At 44.4% G+C, this 18,772-nt stretch overlaps 4 protein-coding genes across 4 annotated transcripts; all 4 read left to right on the top strand.

The window, feature by feature from the left end:
- Positions 1-13,060: 13,060 nt before the first annotated feature.
- On the top strand, positions 13,061-14,315 carry LOC122614524 (putative gustatory receptor 59d). Its single transcript, XM_043789086.1, has 2 exons — positions 13,061-14,080; positions 14,139-14,315. The coding sequence occupies exons 1-2, from the start codon at positions 13,061-13,063 to the stop codon at positions 14,313-14,315; spliced, it is 1,197 nt and encodes a 398-aa protein (XP_043645021.1).
- Positions 14,316-14,469: 154 nt separating this feature from the next.
- On the top strand, positions 14,470-15,724 carry LOC122613266 (putative gustatory receptor 59c). Its single transcript, XM_043787362.1, has 2 exons — positions 14,470-15,504; positions 15,566-15,724. The coding sequence occupies exons 1-2, from the start codon at positions 14,470-14,472 to the stop codon at positions 15,722-15,724; spliced, it is 1,194 nt and encodes a 397-aa protein (XP_043643297.1).
- Positions 15,725-16,533: 809 nt separating this feature from the next.
- LOC122613270 lies at positions 16,534-17,012 on the top strand. The gene is made up of 2 exons (XM_043787366.1): positions 16,534-16,615; positions 16,673-17,012. Exons 1-2 carry the CDS (start codon positions 16,605-16,607, stop codon positions 16,896-16,898), a joined length of 237 nt encoding a protein of 78 aa, XP_043643301.1. The 5' UTR covers positions 16,534-16,604; the 3' UTR covers positions 16,899-17,012.
- Positions 17,013-17,820: 808 nt separating this feature from the next.
- LOC122613269 (probable 60S ribosomal protein L37-B) lies at positions 17,821-18,252 on the top strand. Its single transcript, XM_043787365.1, has one exon. It carries the CDS (start codon positions 17,918-17,920, stop codon positions 18,185-18,187), a length of 270 nt encoding a protein of 89 aa, XP_043643300.1. The 5' UTR covers positions 17,821-17,917; the 3' UTR covers positions 18,188-18,252.
- Positions 18,253-18,772: the final 520 nt, after the last annotated feature.

Raw genomic sequence — 18,772 nt, 5'->3', positions numbered from 1 at the left:
ATGTCAGCCGGCCAAGGAGAGCGGGAAAAAAACCGAGAAAGAAAGTCCTGAAAGGAAAGTCCTTCCGTTTGTCAAAACCTAATAAAGTGCAAACAGCAGCAGAAAATAATGTGAACACATAAAAATAAGCAAAAAGTTTCCGTCTTCATTGTTATATATATAGATTGGTATCCCGCCTTGCTAACACTTTTCCCTCCGATTCCATTGTTTTATACTGTTTACCCTTTCTGGGAAGGGTGGAGCCACTTGAACTTGGCATTGACAGGGCGGATTGCTATCTTATCAACGGAAAGTGGAAAACTTTCCTCTCACCACCCGGTTTTTGTTGGACACTTTCGCCGACAGGATCTGTTATGCTATGTTTAATTAGACCAAAACTTTGTTTATTTATATATGGATACATCTCCAACCAGTGGAACACAAATAAAAGTGTTCCAGCAGATCAGTAATTTAATGTATGGCATTTGAATTTGATTGAAAACAACTGCAGGCCGGAAAAATAGAATGAAAAGTGTTGTATTGATTTATATGGCAAACTTGTGCTTTTCTTTGGGGAAACTTCAAATGCTAAAACATCTTTCAACTTTACTTCACTCAATTGCTGTGGATATGCAAACCCAGTCGACCAAATATTTTTTCACCCAGAAACTTTTCCATTTTATTCCATTCGCCACTGACGATTTAATTTGCGCCCGCCGCTTTTTCACCACAATTGCGAAAACAAAAATTTTAGTTGCGAAAAAAGTTCGGGGCTGGGCTTAGCTTAACAGCAACTTATGCAAATGCCCTATGCAGCGAAGGATCTTCCACCACCACCGCCCCATCCTTACAGTTTTTCTCTGGCTGAGACGAAGTCAAATAGAAGGGAAAAATAAAGCGAACTTTTTGTTAGTTCGGTTTAAGTACCGTGGAAAAGGTTGAAGGGGTCCTTTTTGGGGGTCAGTAGTGCTTTAGTGCAGCGAATGCCTTTTGTTTCCCAGGGAAATACCCACAAAATGGCGTTTTGGTTTGCTCAAATAACTCAGTTCGTCGTAGACGAGAGCGCAGGCAAAATATTTCCCTCATTTGCATTTTACAAGAAGCTTTTCCGGGGCAGTGTGAGTTGGAGCTGAATTCACCAAGATTGCTAACAGTTAACCACACATTCCTTAATCTTTCGTCGGCTGCAATGAATCTTTGCCCCCGGCTCGCTTTTCCTGCTTTTCAGCCGAAGTCGGGCCAATTTGTGGCCACTAATTCGGCACTTGAATAGTCACTTGAGAGAGAGAAAAGCTGTGCGAGAGACTGGGAAAACAGGGGAAACTGTTGAAACTCAGGGGGGAAACTCATTGGTGAAGGCGTACTCCATGAGAAGTGTACTTTCGTAGACTTTTAACGATGTCATCGCTGCAGACTTGCGGCATCTCATGCCCCCACTTATTTCGCATTTTTTGTCGTAATTCTTATTTTGCCAGCACCAGCCCGCATTCCCTTTATCAATTACGCTTTCATTTTTTTAATGATTTCAACTGCAGTTTTGTTTGGCTTGGTTCGAGTTGAAGTCTCTTAGGGCTGCCTTGATTTCTTCGCTGCTTTCCTTCTTTTGGCGCTTTTCTTCTGCTGACAAGTGCACATTTTTCTTGGCCCTCTGCTTACCATATTCCCTGCCTTATGGGGGCCGGAAAAGCGCAAACTTCGACAGAAAGTTTTAAGGAGTAAATACTTGTCTTTTTTTTCGTATTGAGCAAGTTTGAAGAATGCATTTTTTCTCCTTCGCTTTACTCCCGCTCTTTGTTAGCTTTGCAAATTAGTCAGCCGTGAATGCCTCGCGGAAGTTTGGCATATTTCTATTAATTAGTTGGCAAAAATTATTAATTATCTTCGTTATGGTTCCGTTCATCCCGTTAATTAAACGCATACATCGTAGTTGGAGGCACATTTGTTAGAAAGCCTCTGTACATTTCCCAGCTACCATTTAAAAGGTTATTTTTAACCCCCTCTCAGCTATTTTGGACCTTAAATTCCACTTGCTTTGATGTAGCTTTTCTAGTATCCTCGTCCTTTGCCCCGCCTTGCTTTTCCTTTCAGCTCGTGTTCTAGATTCTCACAAAGTCCTCATGGACCCTATCGCAATGCGATGATCTGATATGATAAATCCTACCTCAAATATGAAACGAGTTCGGCCAGAAGGACTTTTCACTCGAACACATACGCACGTGGTGTGTGTGTGTGCTTGTGTTTACCCTTGTGTCTGTGCAACTTGTTGCAAATGCTTATCAATTAATAAAAATCATTGCCTACTTTTCTGCGTTTTGCTTTTCCTGGCCTTCCTTGGGAAATTTTCGCCTTGGGTTTTGTACACACCCTTCTTGGCTAAGGGTACACATATTTCTTCATTAAATTGTTAAACAATTTGCCATATCACAATATTATTTGTGATGTTTTGTTAACTTAATATTGAACAGAAGTTTAGATACAAAGAGGTTGCTCCATTACAAAATGTTTTCCTATGCTTACATTTAATATGCAGCATATAATCCATTTTATTAAGAGGCTGTTATCTAAGAAACTTCGATAAAAGAGTATAGTTTGTTTTGGTTGATTTCTATCTCCCATTCCCCATTCCCCTTACATTGGGAATCCTTATTTATGGAGAGCATTTGGCGTAATCCACCATCATTTATACCAATTTGCGGGCAAATAGTTGCCATATGTGAACAGGCTGGTGGGCATTTAGTCAGTGGAGAGGAAAGTTGGACCCGGGGGCCCAAAACCAGAGCTTAGGCGCCAGTCGGCGGTCTTTGATGCGAAGCCGCCTTTGAAGAACAGTTGTCGGTGATTTATGTGGATATGACTAGTGCTTCCTATCACAAGGAGAGGAAAATCCTTTTCACCGCTCAGTTAAACCTCTCAAACCAATGTCTTGTGATCAGATATACATGAAACCTTTACACTCAATATTCACAAATTGCTTATATAGTATTATACTTTCCACCAAAAAATGAGATTAGAAGTGCATAAATGGAAGTCATTTAAAGTTCAGGGCTCACTTGCCACACTTTCCTGCCGAAAGGGAAATGAAGTAGCAGAGAGAGAGGTACTGAAAGCACTTTCAGCTGCTAATTTACTTGGGGAGGCCGTAAAAAGGGGAAATTGAATAAATTAATAAGGCGCACACAAGAGCCGAAGGAGGCCAGCTGTTGCCCAGGAACGCAAAAGGGACGCCGAGGTCCTTGCGAGTGTCCTGCCAAGTCCGAGGATGTAATTAATAAAGTTATTACCAACAGGGCGCAGTACTTCGGCCAACTTGAGAACAGCTTACACGCGGACACCATTAACTTGTAATTATGGCCGCTTTCGGGCAGCGCAGTGGAAGTCCGGCTTGATTGCCAAAGTTATTGGCAACCGTTGCGGAGCCTTTTCGGCAATTGGCAACTGCATCGTCCTCGCAAATAGGCGGACGTTGTGATTGCAATTTGTCCCTTCACTCTTCGTCCAAATGGAAAATGGCGCGATAACTAGTTCTAGAAGTGATTTCCCAGCACAATCCCAAGCGACTTTTGATGGTGCTTAAAAGAATGCATTAAAACAACCCATTACAAACCCCTGACACACCTTTATAAGTATGGTAAGTCGCAGCAGAGGAATGCAATTAAGTCCTGAAAGTGTAATTTCCTTTGGTAAAAGCTGTTTACCTGAAACAAGCGATTCAGTTTAATGAGATATCGTTACCGGGAACACCGCCTACAATGAACTCCGTCGACCGATCGAATTACAACTGACAGGCAGGCCCAAACGACCGCCGGCGATTTCGTAACGGAGACAATATTTGAATGTTTTTCCCATTTGGAGCATTGATATGCTGATCAATGTAGCTGCATGTGTTTACAACGGGCTACTACGCAACGCCATCTGTTGGCTGACAAGCTAATACGGCTTATTGAAAAATGATTGCGTACTTTCGGGCCAAACGAGAATCGAAAAGGACTCCCACACACTCACCCAAACACACAAACACACACAGTACCGGGAAAACAGAGCTATCTGCTGTAATGATTTATGCTGTCACATTCCATTTATTGCACATAATTCGTGGTAAGCCACTCACCCATTTCCACCAGTCCCATGGCCATTCATTTATCTTAGCACTTGCTGAATAATCGAATACAATTTTTTAGTGTCGCTTTAATAATATTTATTTACAGTCAGAGCCAAAAGTATAACTTGGCACGTAGTTCACCTAGCGGAGGCAGCCGAAAGTGCTAATGCCGGGGGGCGGGGCGCGGCAAGGGGGCGTGGCAGGTGACTGGAGGCCAAGGCAGACTTGTCGTTAACATATTGTGGCATATTTATTTTCTTTCCTGCCGCCGACATTCACGTTGCCCGTCAAATTCGCCAAGCTGGTCGGGAAAAAATGGGAAAACCTCTGGGGAAATCGACCAGGTGAACCAGAAATACCCTATCGAAAAAGTTGATTTCTCAGGGATAACCAGACAATGAAATAGAAAATATTATAAATTGTTTATATATTCCTGAGATGCAACATTTATTAAAATGTTTGGGCAGCACTACTGAAAAAGCAAAAGGTGAGTAACCTTTGTTAGGGTAAACAAATTCCTCGAATGGACAAAAAGAGTGGCGGGAAAAGGAGTGGAGGAAACGGACGGGAAAAAAGGAAAACAGTCGAAGTAAACGAATTTCTTTCGTACGTGCCTGACATTTCATTGTTTTCGTTGCGGAAGAAAGAACGCAGTTAGAAAGCAGGTGAAAGGGCGGAGAAAGTGGGCTTCCAACGAAAGGAGGGTTGGGCCGAGAACTCACGCACCATTCTGGCCGGAGCAACCTTCAGATGTCGCCTCTAAACGGCGTCGATGTCGATACACGTCAGCTTCATATGGACGAAGTCTATACCCTAACTTCCAGCATGGGGTAAAAAATTAAAGGAAACTGTTAATTAAGCAGTTTAAAGCTCCGTTAAATCTTGAATCTAAGAGAAATCAAATCTTAAACATAAGAATATATATATTTTTAAAAAGTAGTACTTATAATTAATGGTCGTTATAATTAGGATGTACCTCTTTAGCAATAAATACAAATAATACATTAAACTAGTAGTATCTAGCATTTCTGCCAATTACTAAATCACAGCTATATTAGTGTGATTACTCCTTATGTCCTATCAATTATTTATTTAATGCCGCCTAAACAGTAGGGAAGCGCAGAAACGTAAAGATATTTACCTCATAGTCCAAAATTCCCATCTTCTGCTTGGGAATGCATAAGTGTGGGTGTAGGTGTCAGTGTGGGAGTGCGATTGCGAGTTTATGCGAGAATTTTATTCGTCGCTATCGCAATGTGGCATGTCAATTTATTTGTCAAAGAGAGAAATAAGGCAGGTGAAAGTGTGAGCGGGCTAACAGGGGAAAGGCAATAGCTGGCGCATAAAAACAAAAGCAAAAGCAAAAGCCTCACAGATACGAGGCGGAGAAAGTGGCAAAAGGAAAGTAGCAGAGGAAGAGAACAATGACAGCCTCAAGTTGCTTCCCATTGAGGTACTTCGCATGTGTGGGCGGCTTTGCCTATGTGGGCGTACAGTGCAACGTCGCTAATGCAAACGGGCATTTCCCTGTCAGAGATTGCTGAAACTTAGAAACTAGCTGGGAACCCGGTAAAATATGCATACCTCCGTTGAAAATGTAACATTAAGTTGAAGTTTTAATATATGCAAAAGGTTTTCTGTATCCTTTCCTGTGTGGGTGAGTCGAAAGGCGACTTTAAGAACTCGGGGCAATGCCTGGCTGTACTGGTAATCGATATTTATAGTTATGGAAATCGCAACAGGACGATGCGAGGATGGGCAACTCGGCCATTGGTGGAACATCACGTTTGTCCCGAGATAAGGAATAATATCGTACGTTGCCATGAAGACACATACGCCCTCACCTCGAAAAGATTTGCCCTTCGACTTTCCTCCTCCAGTTTTGCAGCCCAGCTTAAAGCCTATACTCCAAGCTGAATAAATTGGGAATCGAAATGGAGTTTCATGAACCCAAATATTTTTGGGTACCTGAGAGGAAAGACGTTAGACGTTTCTATTAATAGACGCAGCCTAATGTATTTATGCATGTATGACTGCAACTTATGTTAATGCCCTCAAAGCTAATTAAATTGACACCTGTCCTTAATAAACGCGCTTGGCCAAGTGTATTCACAGCTATTTACATTCAGCAGATGCTTGATAAATGAGCGGAAATATTTATGGTGCAATTATTAGTAACCTAGAGTTTTATATTCATTTAAACTCTTACTGTGATATTTTTGTGTTTTCCATGGAACGTCACTTAAATTTCCCAATCTGTGAATTCTATTGTGCTAAACACTTCAACTAACTTCGCTTCACTTTACGCTACTTTGGCGTTGTCCCTCGCTACTCGGCATTATTGACAGCTTATTAAATTGATTTAATTTGGGACTTGGCAAACATGTCATGCTGCATCGTCATCACCGCCAGCAGCATCACGCACAACTTTTGTCCTGACTAAGGCATCGCCTTCGCCTCCCTCCGCCGCCGAGATGGTTCCCAGTTGGATGTGGCACACCGATGGTGCCACTGATACATCCCGCCAGAGCCACACCTACATACCCACCCGCCCACTGTCAGGCCGTTGTTGACTTTTTATTGCGTGTCTCAGCCCCCAAACACTCTCCATTCCTCACCATTCCCCACCATTCCCCATCGGATCCACACTTTCTATATCCAGGGGCGTGAGTGTCCCAAGTTAAGTGCTCATAAAATATTTGTAAATGTTTCAGCTGGCGAGGAGAAGGAAAACTAACCGAGAACATTTTAAAGCATACTTATGAGCCTCGACTCGGGGGCCTGTCAATTTTCCACAATCCTAATGCTGTCAATTAGGGCCTTCTAAATTGTTAAGCAAGCTGCTCCGCCCCTTTTGTCTACACTCAATAATCCCATGAGCTGGCGCACCAACTTGGCCACAAAAACCATCAAATTGTTTCCCTTTTTTTGTTTTGGGTTATGAGTAGTACTGTGTGGTGTTGTGTGCGAGTGCTCATATAACTAATATTTATGCCGTATAAAGTCAAGTGAATCAGTGCAGAACTTTGGCTTTTTAGCTTTTTTGGCGCATCGTTTTTGTTGGCCGAAAGTTTAACAAATTCATTAGCCTGAAAGGACGACTCATCTCGAACTTTTTGCCTTGGCTTAAAAGTCGCATGAAAAGTGGCATAAAAAGGCACAAGAATGGGGATAATCGAAAAATGAATGGGAAATGGTATGAGTATGCAATACGTAGTATAATTAATTTGATCTCATCTGGCTCGGAAATCCAAAGGAAAAGCATGCATGCCAATGCCAAGACAATCCCCTGCCAACTGCACCTGATTGCCACTAATAAGCTGCCCATTACGACATTCCAGGTGACACAAAAACCCATCTCAGCCAGCCTTGAGCCAGTGCATCAACTCGCCAGGCATCAGATGGCGATGGCGATGGGTTTTATTCCTTTTGGTTTTTCTAAGCCATTCAATCGCCGCGCCAGACAAGCAAATTTCGTTAAAATCCCATCATAAAAACACACGAAACGCTGCACAAATCCAAATACTGTAAAAATACAACATTTGGGTCACTTTTCTTTTCTTCTCAATTTTTTCGCATCTCCTTTTCTTTTTTTTTTGTGTTTTGAGCGAGTTTTGTTCGGTCGCAGTTTATTTTATGGCAGCTTTCAAAGTTTTTACTCATCGCCGGACAGCTGAAGTTGCTGCTCCTCTTGAGGTGGCAATAAAATAAATGGCAGCACTTTCGGTTTTACACACACACACACACGCAGACACCGGGCTACCTGTGCAAAAAGGCAATTTGGAAAGGTGGAAACGTGGAAAAGCGAAGCCTGCAATGGCCATATATCAAAAGGCGAAAGAGTAAAGCACATAAAACCAGCCAAACTAAACGAACGTGAGATGTGCAGAGATCGGACCAACAGGACAGCGGGATTTGCTGGCGGCAAGTTGGTTAGCGGCAAATATTTGTGGTACTTCCAGTTGGCCACTGAGTGGTTTATGACTTCTTGGGGCCGTCCCAAATCAGTGGCTCATGCTGAACCGTAGGTCCGTAGGACCCCGGCACTAAAATTCCAGCCCCTGCACCGCGCAAAATAGCAGCCAATACTCAGATAGTTTCCACTTTGAAGGGCCATGGAAATTCCATGGCGTTAACTACACCTGGCAAAAGTGTCGGGTCTGTTGTCCTGAAGATTAAAACCAGTTTCTCACACATTACGGCCTTGAAGTATTTGTCACTATTTGACTGCATCTAGAAAGCTTTCTTTCTTTCCGTGTGGGATGTGGGGTCTCAGGTGAAACGCTTAACGTGAATGCCTCATCTCATTGTTGAAAGTATTGACAACATTGTAGTTGGCAAAGGAGGGCGAGAAAGGCATAAAGCAACGCATGAGAGGGTGCGAAAATGTAATTTCTAAAAGGATTACCGAAAGCCTTAAAGCAAATCCTGGCGACAGGGGAGCCCAAGGAGCTGGTGACATGAAAAATGAATTGCAAGCCACGACAAAAAAGGCGAGTTTTCATTTTCCAAACACACACACACACACTCGCACACGGGGAGTCATCGTCTCGCCGGCGTAAAAATATGTGAAAAATGAACGGAAATGCCGCAGCGGCAAAGCGGAAATGAAAAATGCACACAAACACACACACACACTCGTGAATGCGAGTACCCCGGAAAATGGCGGCTACCTCAGCGCTCGAAGAGCCAAAATCAGAGAGCCATGGAAAACGGGAAAAACAAGGGGAACAAGGGGGACTGGCAATGGGAATGGAATGGCAAAGACCCACCAAAACCGAAGGAAAGTCAGTCATTGAGAAAGTCAGACTCGGCGAGTACATTGTAATTAATGATGAGGCATAAAGCGCATAATCGAGATGCTGGGATCGCTCGCACAGATGGATTTTCCATGTGAATACATAAATAGCACACCGGAGGGAAAAACCAGGAAGTGACTTTAAGCTGCCATCGGCTGAAACCTAACCGTTGTAGGAAAACCAAACCACTTGGGCAGCAACAAACCGCAAGTTCGATCAAGAACATCTTCTACTTAAGTCACTTTCAGGCATTTTCCGCATTCAGTTTAATTGAAAATCTATGTTCGCACATAGTTTACGGCTAAACAAAGCCGATTACACTTATTTCCAACCACAAACCTAATGGCAAGGTCAGAACCCCAGAACGGTAGGCATTCTAAATATTAAATTCTACGCTTTAATACAGCATAATTATATTTTTCTGCTATTTTTCACCTTACCCAATCAATATGCTAAAATGGTGAGACTAGGATGCCGCACAGACCAAATTCTAATCAGAGCTTTGCCTAAAATTTTGCATTTGCTAAATGGAAAGTTCGAATTAGGGAGGTTCGACTGTAGAGGGAGGGGGCAAGGGTTCGCCCACAGACAAAGTGGCCAGGAAACTTGTTGAGAGTGAATCAGAAAACCCACACACACACTCACACACACACACACTGCTAGATACTCGAAAAGCCACTCGGTCAGGTGTTAAAACTAATTTACGACAATTTGGCCAACAAACAACAAAAGTTGCCCCGGGCAGAGCGCTCTTCGTTCTGAGTGCTCCCCATATTTCACACGATGCATGAAAAGGGTACGCCGAGCATCCTTTGCTGGGTGTTAAAGTGGGTGTTTCCTACCACCCACTCCCCCTTTGCCCACTCGCCCACTTGCCAACTTGCCAACACTTGGCCATTGACCACAAAAGCATCGAAATCGAACAGAAGCCATGTCCGACAAGAACTCAAGGACAACTCGAGCCCAAGTCCAACCACAACTTGATCCCAATTTGGCTGTGAACGTTGCTCACCGCTGACAATTTCCTTCTTGCTCCGAGTTTCCAGCTTCTAGATGGCCGCAAATAGACTTTAATCCGTTTTTGCACTTCCTGCTTTCCATTGAGGGAGAATGGATTTTCCTAGGGAAATTAATCGGGCACACGGCCACAGAACGAATAACAAGCAGAAATGCAATTCATTCAACTCGATTCAGCCAAGTCATTCTTTGATAATTAGCATGTAATTAAAGCGAATACGCCCCCTGGTGGGGAAAAGGGGAGGCTGCTAATGATGATGGAGTTACATACGCCAAATTTTCACGAAAAAAAACTGGGAAAAATAAGCGCTGGTTATGTAGTAAAAATTTAAATGAATCTAGTCAGCACGCCTACGTATTTCAAAGGAATTTAAATGGATGGTTTACAGGAAAACTTAAGACATAGCTGGTCAATAAAACTCTTTAAGCACCTGCTCAGGGCGAACTCCAATCTTCAGTCAATGATTAACCCAAGAAACCTATCCGTACACCCAACTCCGTGTCCATTCACTCACCTGCTCTAATGAATTAGCTAGCCCAATTCAAACAGGGCCCAAACCAAAAAAACGGAGGGGAAAACGAGTGCGGCGGAGGCAAAGGTAAATGGAAAGTCATTATGATACACATTTGGCCTAATGAGATTTTTTATGTTGATGCCAAAGGTGGTGGCGGGGGTGGGGGTGAGGGATGGCCACACGCAAGCGTCTTCCTAATTATTCACAATGAATGAATGAATGGAATGGATGGAGAGGTGCGGGTGTGTGGGTGTGCGAGAACATTTTGACACCTTTATGGATCAATAAATTGGACCGAATGCAAGGAACTCCGGGCACGCCAGTTCATTAGAAACTCACACGGGGATTTTGATATCGCCTCTGATTACGGCTAAGATGACGAGGCTACGAGGCCACTCGTAGCTCATTCCCATGGCATTGTGCAGTGGGAGAAAAATCGTGATCCCGCCATAAATTTCATTTTCAATTATTGCATACAAAAATGTATTTTTGCTTGTCGTTCTGTTCGTTGTCATTCATATTGCAGAGCAACATTGAATGATTCTTATGTTTATTAATTATTCCTCACTTTCATAGTTTGTAAATATGTAATGGGGCAAACTTTTTCGTTGTGTATGCAAACTGGCAATGTGGGCACGTAAAGTTTACAGTTACCCAAGCACTGGACTCGTTAGTGCTCGGATACTATGTGTTATAGTTGAAAGCGACGACCAGACGCAGGGAGGAGCTCCTGCCCCCCAGTTGGGTGGCACTGGCTGGGGAGTCCAGGGCTCCTTGAAGCCACCGATGCCGATGCTGATGGCGGCGTCGTCTACTGCTTATGAATAATGTTTTCATTTTCAGACCGGCAAATTTGTCCTCGTCTGTGGCACGCAATTGCATGTTAAGTGCATATGATTCCCGCGCACTGTTTCCTCATTTCCTCATTTCCACTTGGCCAAAGCCCTCGGTCCTCAGTCAGCCTCGAGTAATACGCGAAAATTACTGGTTGTAATGTAAGAGGCACTTTTGCTTCCTTTTTTTTAATGACATCCCACAAACGCGACATGTTCCACGGGTCGTGGGTTTGGGTCTAAGTGATTAGCACCGCGGGCCAGGACAAACATTAGAAACTGGCTTCATTTATATTAATTAATGTCGTCTGCACTGAGTTTCTGGCAGTCAAACTTTCGAGATGACTTTTGAAACTTGGAAGTTGGTAGTATTCCAAAGGCATCTCAAGATAATTTGCTCCGTCATTTTGGAGGTGATCAAAATTAATATGAATATATGAACCTCTATGAATCATATGAGTACGTACTAATGCCATGAGGCATTTATTTGAATTCTGCACAATGCTTAATCAACTTTTAACAACGAGAGGAAGTGCATTTTCCTATGACACGCAAGCCCCAAAGTATGCAACAGTTTCTGAGTGAGTGCCGCATTGAATTTTCACACAATCAGAAACCAGTTTGAACGCATCCGCTTCCGTTATTGCATGGCGGTTTGCATTTTTGAGTTAAAAGCGTGCGCTTTTTTGCAATTTGATTTGTCGCCTAAACTCACAGCACTTTCTGACACCAGTTGGTTGCAAAATTCCGCGACAGCGGTGGATTTTGTTGCAGCCTGGCATTTGACAGAATGACAAACGCATAACTATAAAAATGCATTCCCTGCGCAATGCGACCACATCAACTTTCAATTAAAGCGCGAACTAGCCGGCTGCATGCTGCATGTTGCACGGTGCATGGTGCATTTAAAGTGCATTTCGAAAGCGGAACCTGCATTATGGATAAGATGCAGCCCAGCATAGCAAAACTCTCGAGACTTTCGACGACATCAGCCGCAGATGACGACCTGAGGGCCATCCGCTGTTTAAAATGCTCTCGAGAACGACAAAGTTTCAGTTTCCACTGCAGGTGCACTGCAAAAATAAAGTATGCGATTTGTAAAAAGAGCATTAGCTATGCAGCTGAGAGGGGAGTAATATATAGCAATTATTTGACATGTATTAGTATCGACTGACCATTTATAGTTGAGATCGATACTTTTCTCCCCGTGTAGCTAGGCATTCAGAGGCTTGTACCTAGACCTCCTTTCTTCGCGTCTTTCACTAAAAATAAGTGTTGAGCAAACATTCTGCGGGCATGGCAGCTCGCCTCTGCCACATCAGCATCATCTGCAGCATCTACAGAATCTGCAGCATCTACAGCATCTCCAGCATCTTTGTCCTCTCGAAACAGGGCCATGTTTGTCAAGCCATGAGCTGCGGAATTTCGCTACAAGCTGGAATGCAGTGCAAGATGGCTAACACTTTGCCCACATCCTTGGCCAGTGGGTAGGTCATGTGGTGCCTGTTGATTTAGGCAGGAATTAAGTGGTGAACGAAAATAAATACTTACATATAAAAGCTATTTTTCGATCATACGTATGTATATGGATTAGAATATATCCCTGGCTGAGTATTAAATTAACTATTCCTGCAGATTGAGAACTTCACTTGGGACGTCAGTGCTCTGTTTGTTTATTACATTAGTTAAATGGAAACGATACGATATCATTGGAGATGATACGATATCATTGGAAGCCACAACTCATTAGCCCTAGATGTCAGCACAGATGAAGAACTGAATCGAGCTGAATCGCGAACCAAACTTCAGTACTCCGCCATGACTGACCTAGTAAAATGGTGTTTGAAAATCGCATATGGCTACGGACGGCTGACCGGCGTCATCAACTTCGAGATTGATTTGAAAACGGGTCAAACGCAATTCACCAGAAGAGCAACGCTCATTGCAGCCAGCACTCACGTGCTTATTTTTGGCCTACTCGTCTACCATACACTGCGACGAAATGTGGTGACCGTCATTTGGAGGTACGCCAATTCCCTTCACGACTACGTGTTCCTGGTCATCGCCGCCTTTCGCGTAGTATGCGTTTTTCTGGCTCTAGTCAGTCGATGGTCGCAACGCAGGACCTTCATGAGACTGTTCAACTCCTTCTGGCGCTTGTATCAGAGAAATCCGGCGATTATTCAGTACTGCCGAAGGAGCATCGTTAGCAAATTCTTTTGCGCCACAATCGCCGAGACACTGCAAGTGATAGTGTTCTTGGCCATGATGCGGAATCAGCTAAGCATCACACTGGCGCTGCGCATTTGGGCCGTATTGAGTCTGACGGCCATATTGAATGTGATCATCACGCAGTATTTTGTTGCCGCCGCCTGTGTGCGAGGTCGCTATGTCCTGCTGAACAAGGACCTTCAGGCGATTGTGAGCGAATCCCAGTCGCTGATTCCGAATGCAGGTGGCGTTTATGTGACCAAGTGCTGTTGCCTGGCCGATCGCTTGGAGAGCTTAGCCAAGTCGCAGTCTGATCTGCAGCAGCTCGTCGAGAACTTGTCGACGGCATACCAAGGCGAAGTCGTCTGCCTGGTCATCACATACTATCTCAATATGCTGGGCACCGCGTATCTGGTGTTCAGCTTCAGCAAGTACGGCAGTCTTGGCAATAACCTGCCTCTTTTCGTGCCGCTTTGCGCCATTGCCCACTTCATCTTCTACCTCTTCGACTGCTGGCTGAACGCGTTTAATGTGTTTTACCTTCTGGATGCCCACGATAAGTTGCTTGGGTTGCTCGGCAGACGGACACTGTTTCAGCCAGGACTGGATCACCGATTGGAAGTGGCTGTAAGAGCTCGAAACTAGCTTAATAAGTGCCAATTTGAATAATTGAATATTGTTGCAGTTTGAGAACTTTGCTCTGAACCTGGCGCGGAATCCATTGAAGCTGCGTATCTACGGCCTATTCGAGTATGGTCGTGCAGCATCGTTTGCAGTGGGTAACTCGCTTTTAACGCACTCGCTGCTTCTCATTCAATACGACGTGCAGAACTTTAAAACCATGGATAATATTAATACTTAATAATATTTTCAACGCTGTAGCGTGCATTCAATTTCTTTTTCACACAATCAATCACTCAGTAATTATCCTGTCCCATAGGCCTAATCATGTTCATAGCACTGCGCATGTTCCGATTGCCGAGTCCTCGATTGTAATTCGATTTCAGTGGAGAACAATGGTTGACTTGGTGAGGACGATTCTGCTCTTTGCCTACTGTTATGGTCTTGTCGTGGGAGTGTTCAACTTCGAGGTGGATTGGCTGACGGGAGGAGCCAATGCCACGCGAAGAACTACTATCTATGCAGCAGTGCATAATACAGGTCTTATCACTCTGCTGATTTGGCTCTGTCTTCGCCAGGATTCGCTGATATCGGAGTTGGGAACCGCTCGACATCTGCATGAGTACTTCTTCTTGGTCATGTCTGCGGTTCGCATCTTCGCAGTGCTGCTCTCACTGCTGACCAGATGGTATCAGCGTTGTCGATTCATTAGGATGTGGAACCAGATACTAGCCCTGGTCCGCGACAGACCTCAGGTGGTTCGAGGGCGCTGGTACCGCCGCAGCATTGTCCTTAAGTTTGTGTCCTGCGTCCTGTCGGACACGCTGCACACGATATCGGATGTGAGTGCGCAGCGAAAGCGGATTACTGCTGACCTCATGGTCAAACTGGGCCTACTGGCCACCCTGACCACCATTTTCAACGTGATCGTGTGTCAGTACTACTTGGCCATGGTGCAGGTGATTGGGCTCTACCAGATTCTGCTCCAGGATCTGCGATGCCTGGTCCGCGAAGCTGCATGCACCTGCGCCATTCGCAATCGTCGCGGTGGAGTCTACTCCATTCGATGCTGCTCGCTGGCAGACCAGCTGGATCTAATTGCCGAGAGGCATTACACTCTGAGGGACAGACTGGATGAGATGTCGGAGCTCTTCCAGATTCAGAGCTTAAGCATGAGCTTGGTGTACTTCTTCTCCACCATGGGCTCCATCTACTTTAGCCTCTGTGCGATTCTATACAACTCCACAGGATTCGGCTCCACGTATTGGGGTCTTTTGCTGATTGTCCTGTCAACTGCCTCCTTCTACATGGATAATTGGTTGTCCGTTACCATTGGTCTTCACATTCGCGATCAGCAGGATGAACTAGTCCGCGTGCTGTCAGATCGAACTCTATTCAGCCGGGAATTGGACAACCGACTGGAGGTAGCCGTAAGTTTAGCATATAAATTTCTCCTTTTTCTCGACTTTTCTCTAATCCGGCACTTTTCAGTTCGAGAACTTCCAGCTGCAGCTGGCCAGTAACCGCAATGATTTCTACGTCGTGGGTCTCTTCAAAATGGAACGTAGTCGTTTAATCGCTATGCTCAGCTCAGTCATCACTCACACTATGGTTCTTGTTCAGTGGGAAATTCAGAACAATGGATCCTAATTAGAGACCTTTTGAAGCATACTAGTTTCAATAAAGTTTTGGCTCATAAACAATCACTATAGAGATCACTATAGTTAGGGATCCTAGAGGAGGCATGGCGGTTTCATGCACTGCCAGAGGAACAGAAGACAGTTGGTAATGGAAGTTGCCTGGCCGGGATTCCTTTGTACTGTCAATTGGCAGGCATTTATAAACTTGGTCCTCGCTTCGGTTGCTGGAAAGTGGAAGGGAAATGCCGGCGACAGTGACAAATCCAGCGACAGCATCAATACTTTGCCGCAATTCGAGCAATATAAACGAGCTTCCATTCAATTTGCCCCTCGCCAACAGTTCGCTTAGCATAAGTCGCAATTTAATCCCGCATCGACATCCAACAACGGGCCATGACATTGCTCTGCCGGAGCATCCGGGTATTGCAATCGGATTCGGATCCGGATCCGGAATCGACATGGGCATGGGCATTGGCTTTGGCTGCGGGATGGGAATCGGAGGAGCTGGAACTCCGGCGGGCGGACAGACGGACAGATAGACAGGCAGGCAGAACCGGAGACATTTTAGCATAATGCATTGCCACCGCGCCAGGACGAGGAGTCCTCGTCGTTATCCTGGGACACACTGTGCGGCACTTGGAGCGGCTTGTTCGGGCTAACAATGCAACATATTTTAGCAACAACAGGGCTTATCGATTGTGAAGGAGTCGAGATGCCATGATTCACAAACAGGATTTATTTCACGTTGGTGCATGACTGGGGAAATAAAACGATGCGTTTCATTTGGATAACAATTTGTAACATACATACAAATAAATGGGAAAACTCAAACCTCTATTTAGCATCGATCAAACTGTCACCAAACAAACAATACAAAACGCAAACCCATCATGTCGAATATGTGAGTAACTCAAACATTACGGAAAAGTTCCAAAACATTGAGATTCTCCCTTTCCAGACTCGCAGCCAAACTCGCCTGCCAATGCGGCGGAAAAAACAGTCCAATGGACTCGGTGATAGTGCCGATTACCCAGGAACTCAGATGTATGCAAAAAGTTATCAAAAGGGTGAGACACACTCAGATGGTCGACCTTATTCAACGCGAAACTGAGATGTACAATGCCGAGCTGAAGGCCCGGAATCTTTCGATTTGGCACGAAGCTGGTCATCGATACTGCAAATGACCTTTGGGGCAGCCAACACAGATTATAAGATTCTTTAATGCTATTTCGTTTCAACTGAAGTTTGCACCTTTTTCCAACTCTCTTATATTTTTCCAAAACATACCAAAATCAAAAAAAATTCATAAAGCAAATAAATTATGTCTAAAAAATGTGATGTATGTAAGATTATAGTATGATCTGCTGTTGAATTCATGAAATATGAAAATATCTCTGGGCTTGACTCACAGAAAACTGAATTTCCACACAGCTAACACGATTCCCGATGAACCATAACTTACTCGATATGCAAAGGAGCAGGGCGGCGAAGGACTCAAAAATTCACAGGATATCCCACAGCAGCGGCCGCGATGGCAGCAAAAAATGAGAATTAAATTGAATTTTCAAACGGCACGCACATAAATCCAAATGCCAAGCCAAACGAAAATGCAGCCGAAACGGAAAAATGTGTAGTTTACTTTTCCCGCAGGCAACTGCGGCAGCAAAATGTTGCTCAAACATATCATAAATATTTGATTTTCGCTCATTTTTCCAAGGTCCCCGTCTCAGCGAAAATGTCTGGGGAAAAATTGATAAGTTTTCAATGATTACGCCGGCAGATTGGTATAATTTGCGCGCAATTTCGCAGCAATTGGCAAATGTCACGCACGTGATAGTGGCTTTACGATTAGGTTAACAATGGTCGAGGGAAACGGAAAATCATACCAACTAAAAGTTTGACTTTAGTAGGGTTATTTCATACCTAAACCCATTTAACCATAAAGGCAATCCATTGCATATCTAAAGATCCATTGCATACCCTTAGGCGCATATAGTGATTTATAGCATTGCAGTATTGTAAGCTCAATCATCGATTAGGACTGGTTGCAATCGGAACTAGCTTATTGGGCTGCTATCCTTAAACTATCATCGCCAGAATCTTTCTTTTCGCTTGTCATTGTTCTCCAGAGCAGAACTTCCTTCGACTCAGGCATCGAATTACATCCTTCTATAAGATCTATAACATCCTCCATTGAAGAAAGATGACCAAGGGAACGACCAGTTTTGGCAAGCGCCACAACAAGACGCACACAATCTGTCGCCGCTGCGGCAGCTCGTCGTATCATCTGCAGAAGTCGAAGTGCTCCCAGTGCGGCTATCCCGCGGCCAAGACCCGATCCTTCAACTGGTCCCGGAAGGCCAAGGGTCGCAAGGCCCAGGGAACCGGAAGGATGCGCTACCTCAAGAATCTGCGCCGTCGTTTCCGCAATGGGTTTCGTGAGGGAGGTTCCTCACAGAAGAGAGCCAACTAAATGGTATCAAGCAAAGGGCAACCCTTGATAAGCCCAATAAAAGCCGAATGAACGTATTCCCTTAAGTTCTTGCAAGTGTTTTAATTATGCGATGAGGTTGGTAGTTTATAATCTGGCAGGGAGTTTAGGTGCTCCGGTGCTCTGAAGGGTACACGTAAGTATTTGAAATTTATGTGGCTTTGCAATTTATGTGCTGTGTACTTTGCATGCTGGGGGCTTTAGTATTTTGTGTTTGGTTTTCGGACTGCGAGAAATGCATTTTATGAATTTTTTATGGCCTTTAATGTGCACACACACACCTGGCACTTGTCCCCTTTGCCAGCATGTGTGTGAGTGAGTGTGTGTATTTAGAGAGGGACATAAAACGAAAGAGACAGGCGAAGCAACACCTTTTATGTATGTGTGTATGCCGTGGCACATAAAGCTCGTGGCGAAAATCTGCTCACGCCCCAGGACAGTATTTCATACCGACCTGGCCTAATCCGTCGCCATGTGGATTTTGGCCGCAGAATCTTGGCATGATATATTCCCCCGGATTGGCGCTGAAAAAGTTTCCACCTGATTTATCTCTTTGGCGCTGCATCG

Source organism: Drosophila teissieri, chromosome 2R, assembly GCF_016746235.2.
Source record: "Drosophila teissieri strain GT53w chromosome 2R, Prin_Dtei_1.1, whole genome shotgun sequence".
Lineage (NCBI taxonomy): Eukaryota > Metazoa > Arthropoda > Insecta > Diptera > Drosophilidae > Drosophila > Drosophila teissieri.
Note: the sequence above shows the minus strand (reverse complement) of the source record. Positions and strands in the feature narration are given on the sequence as shown.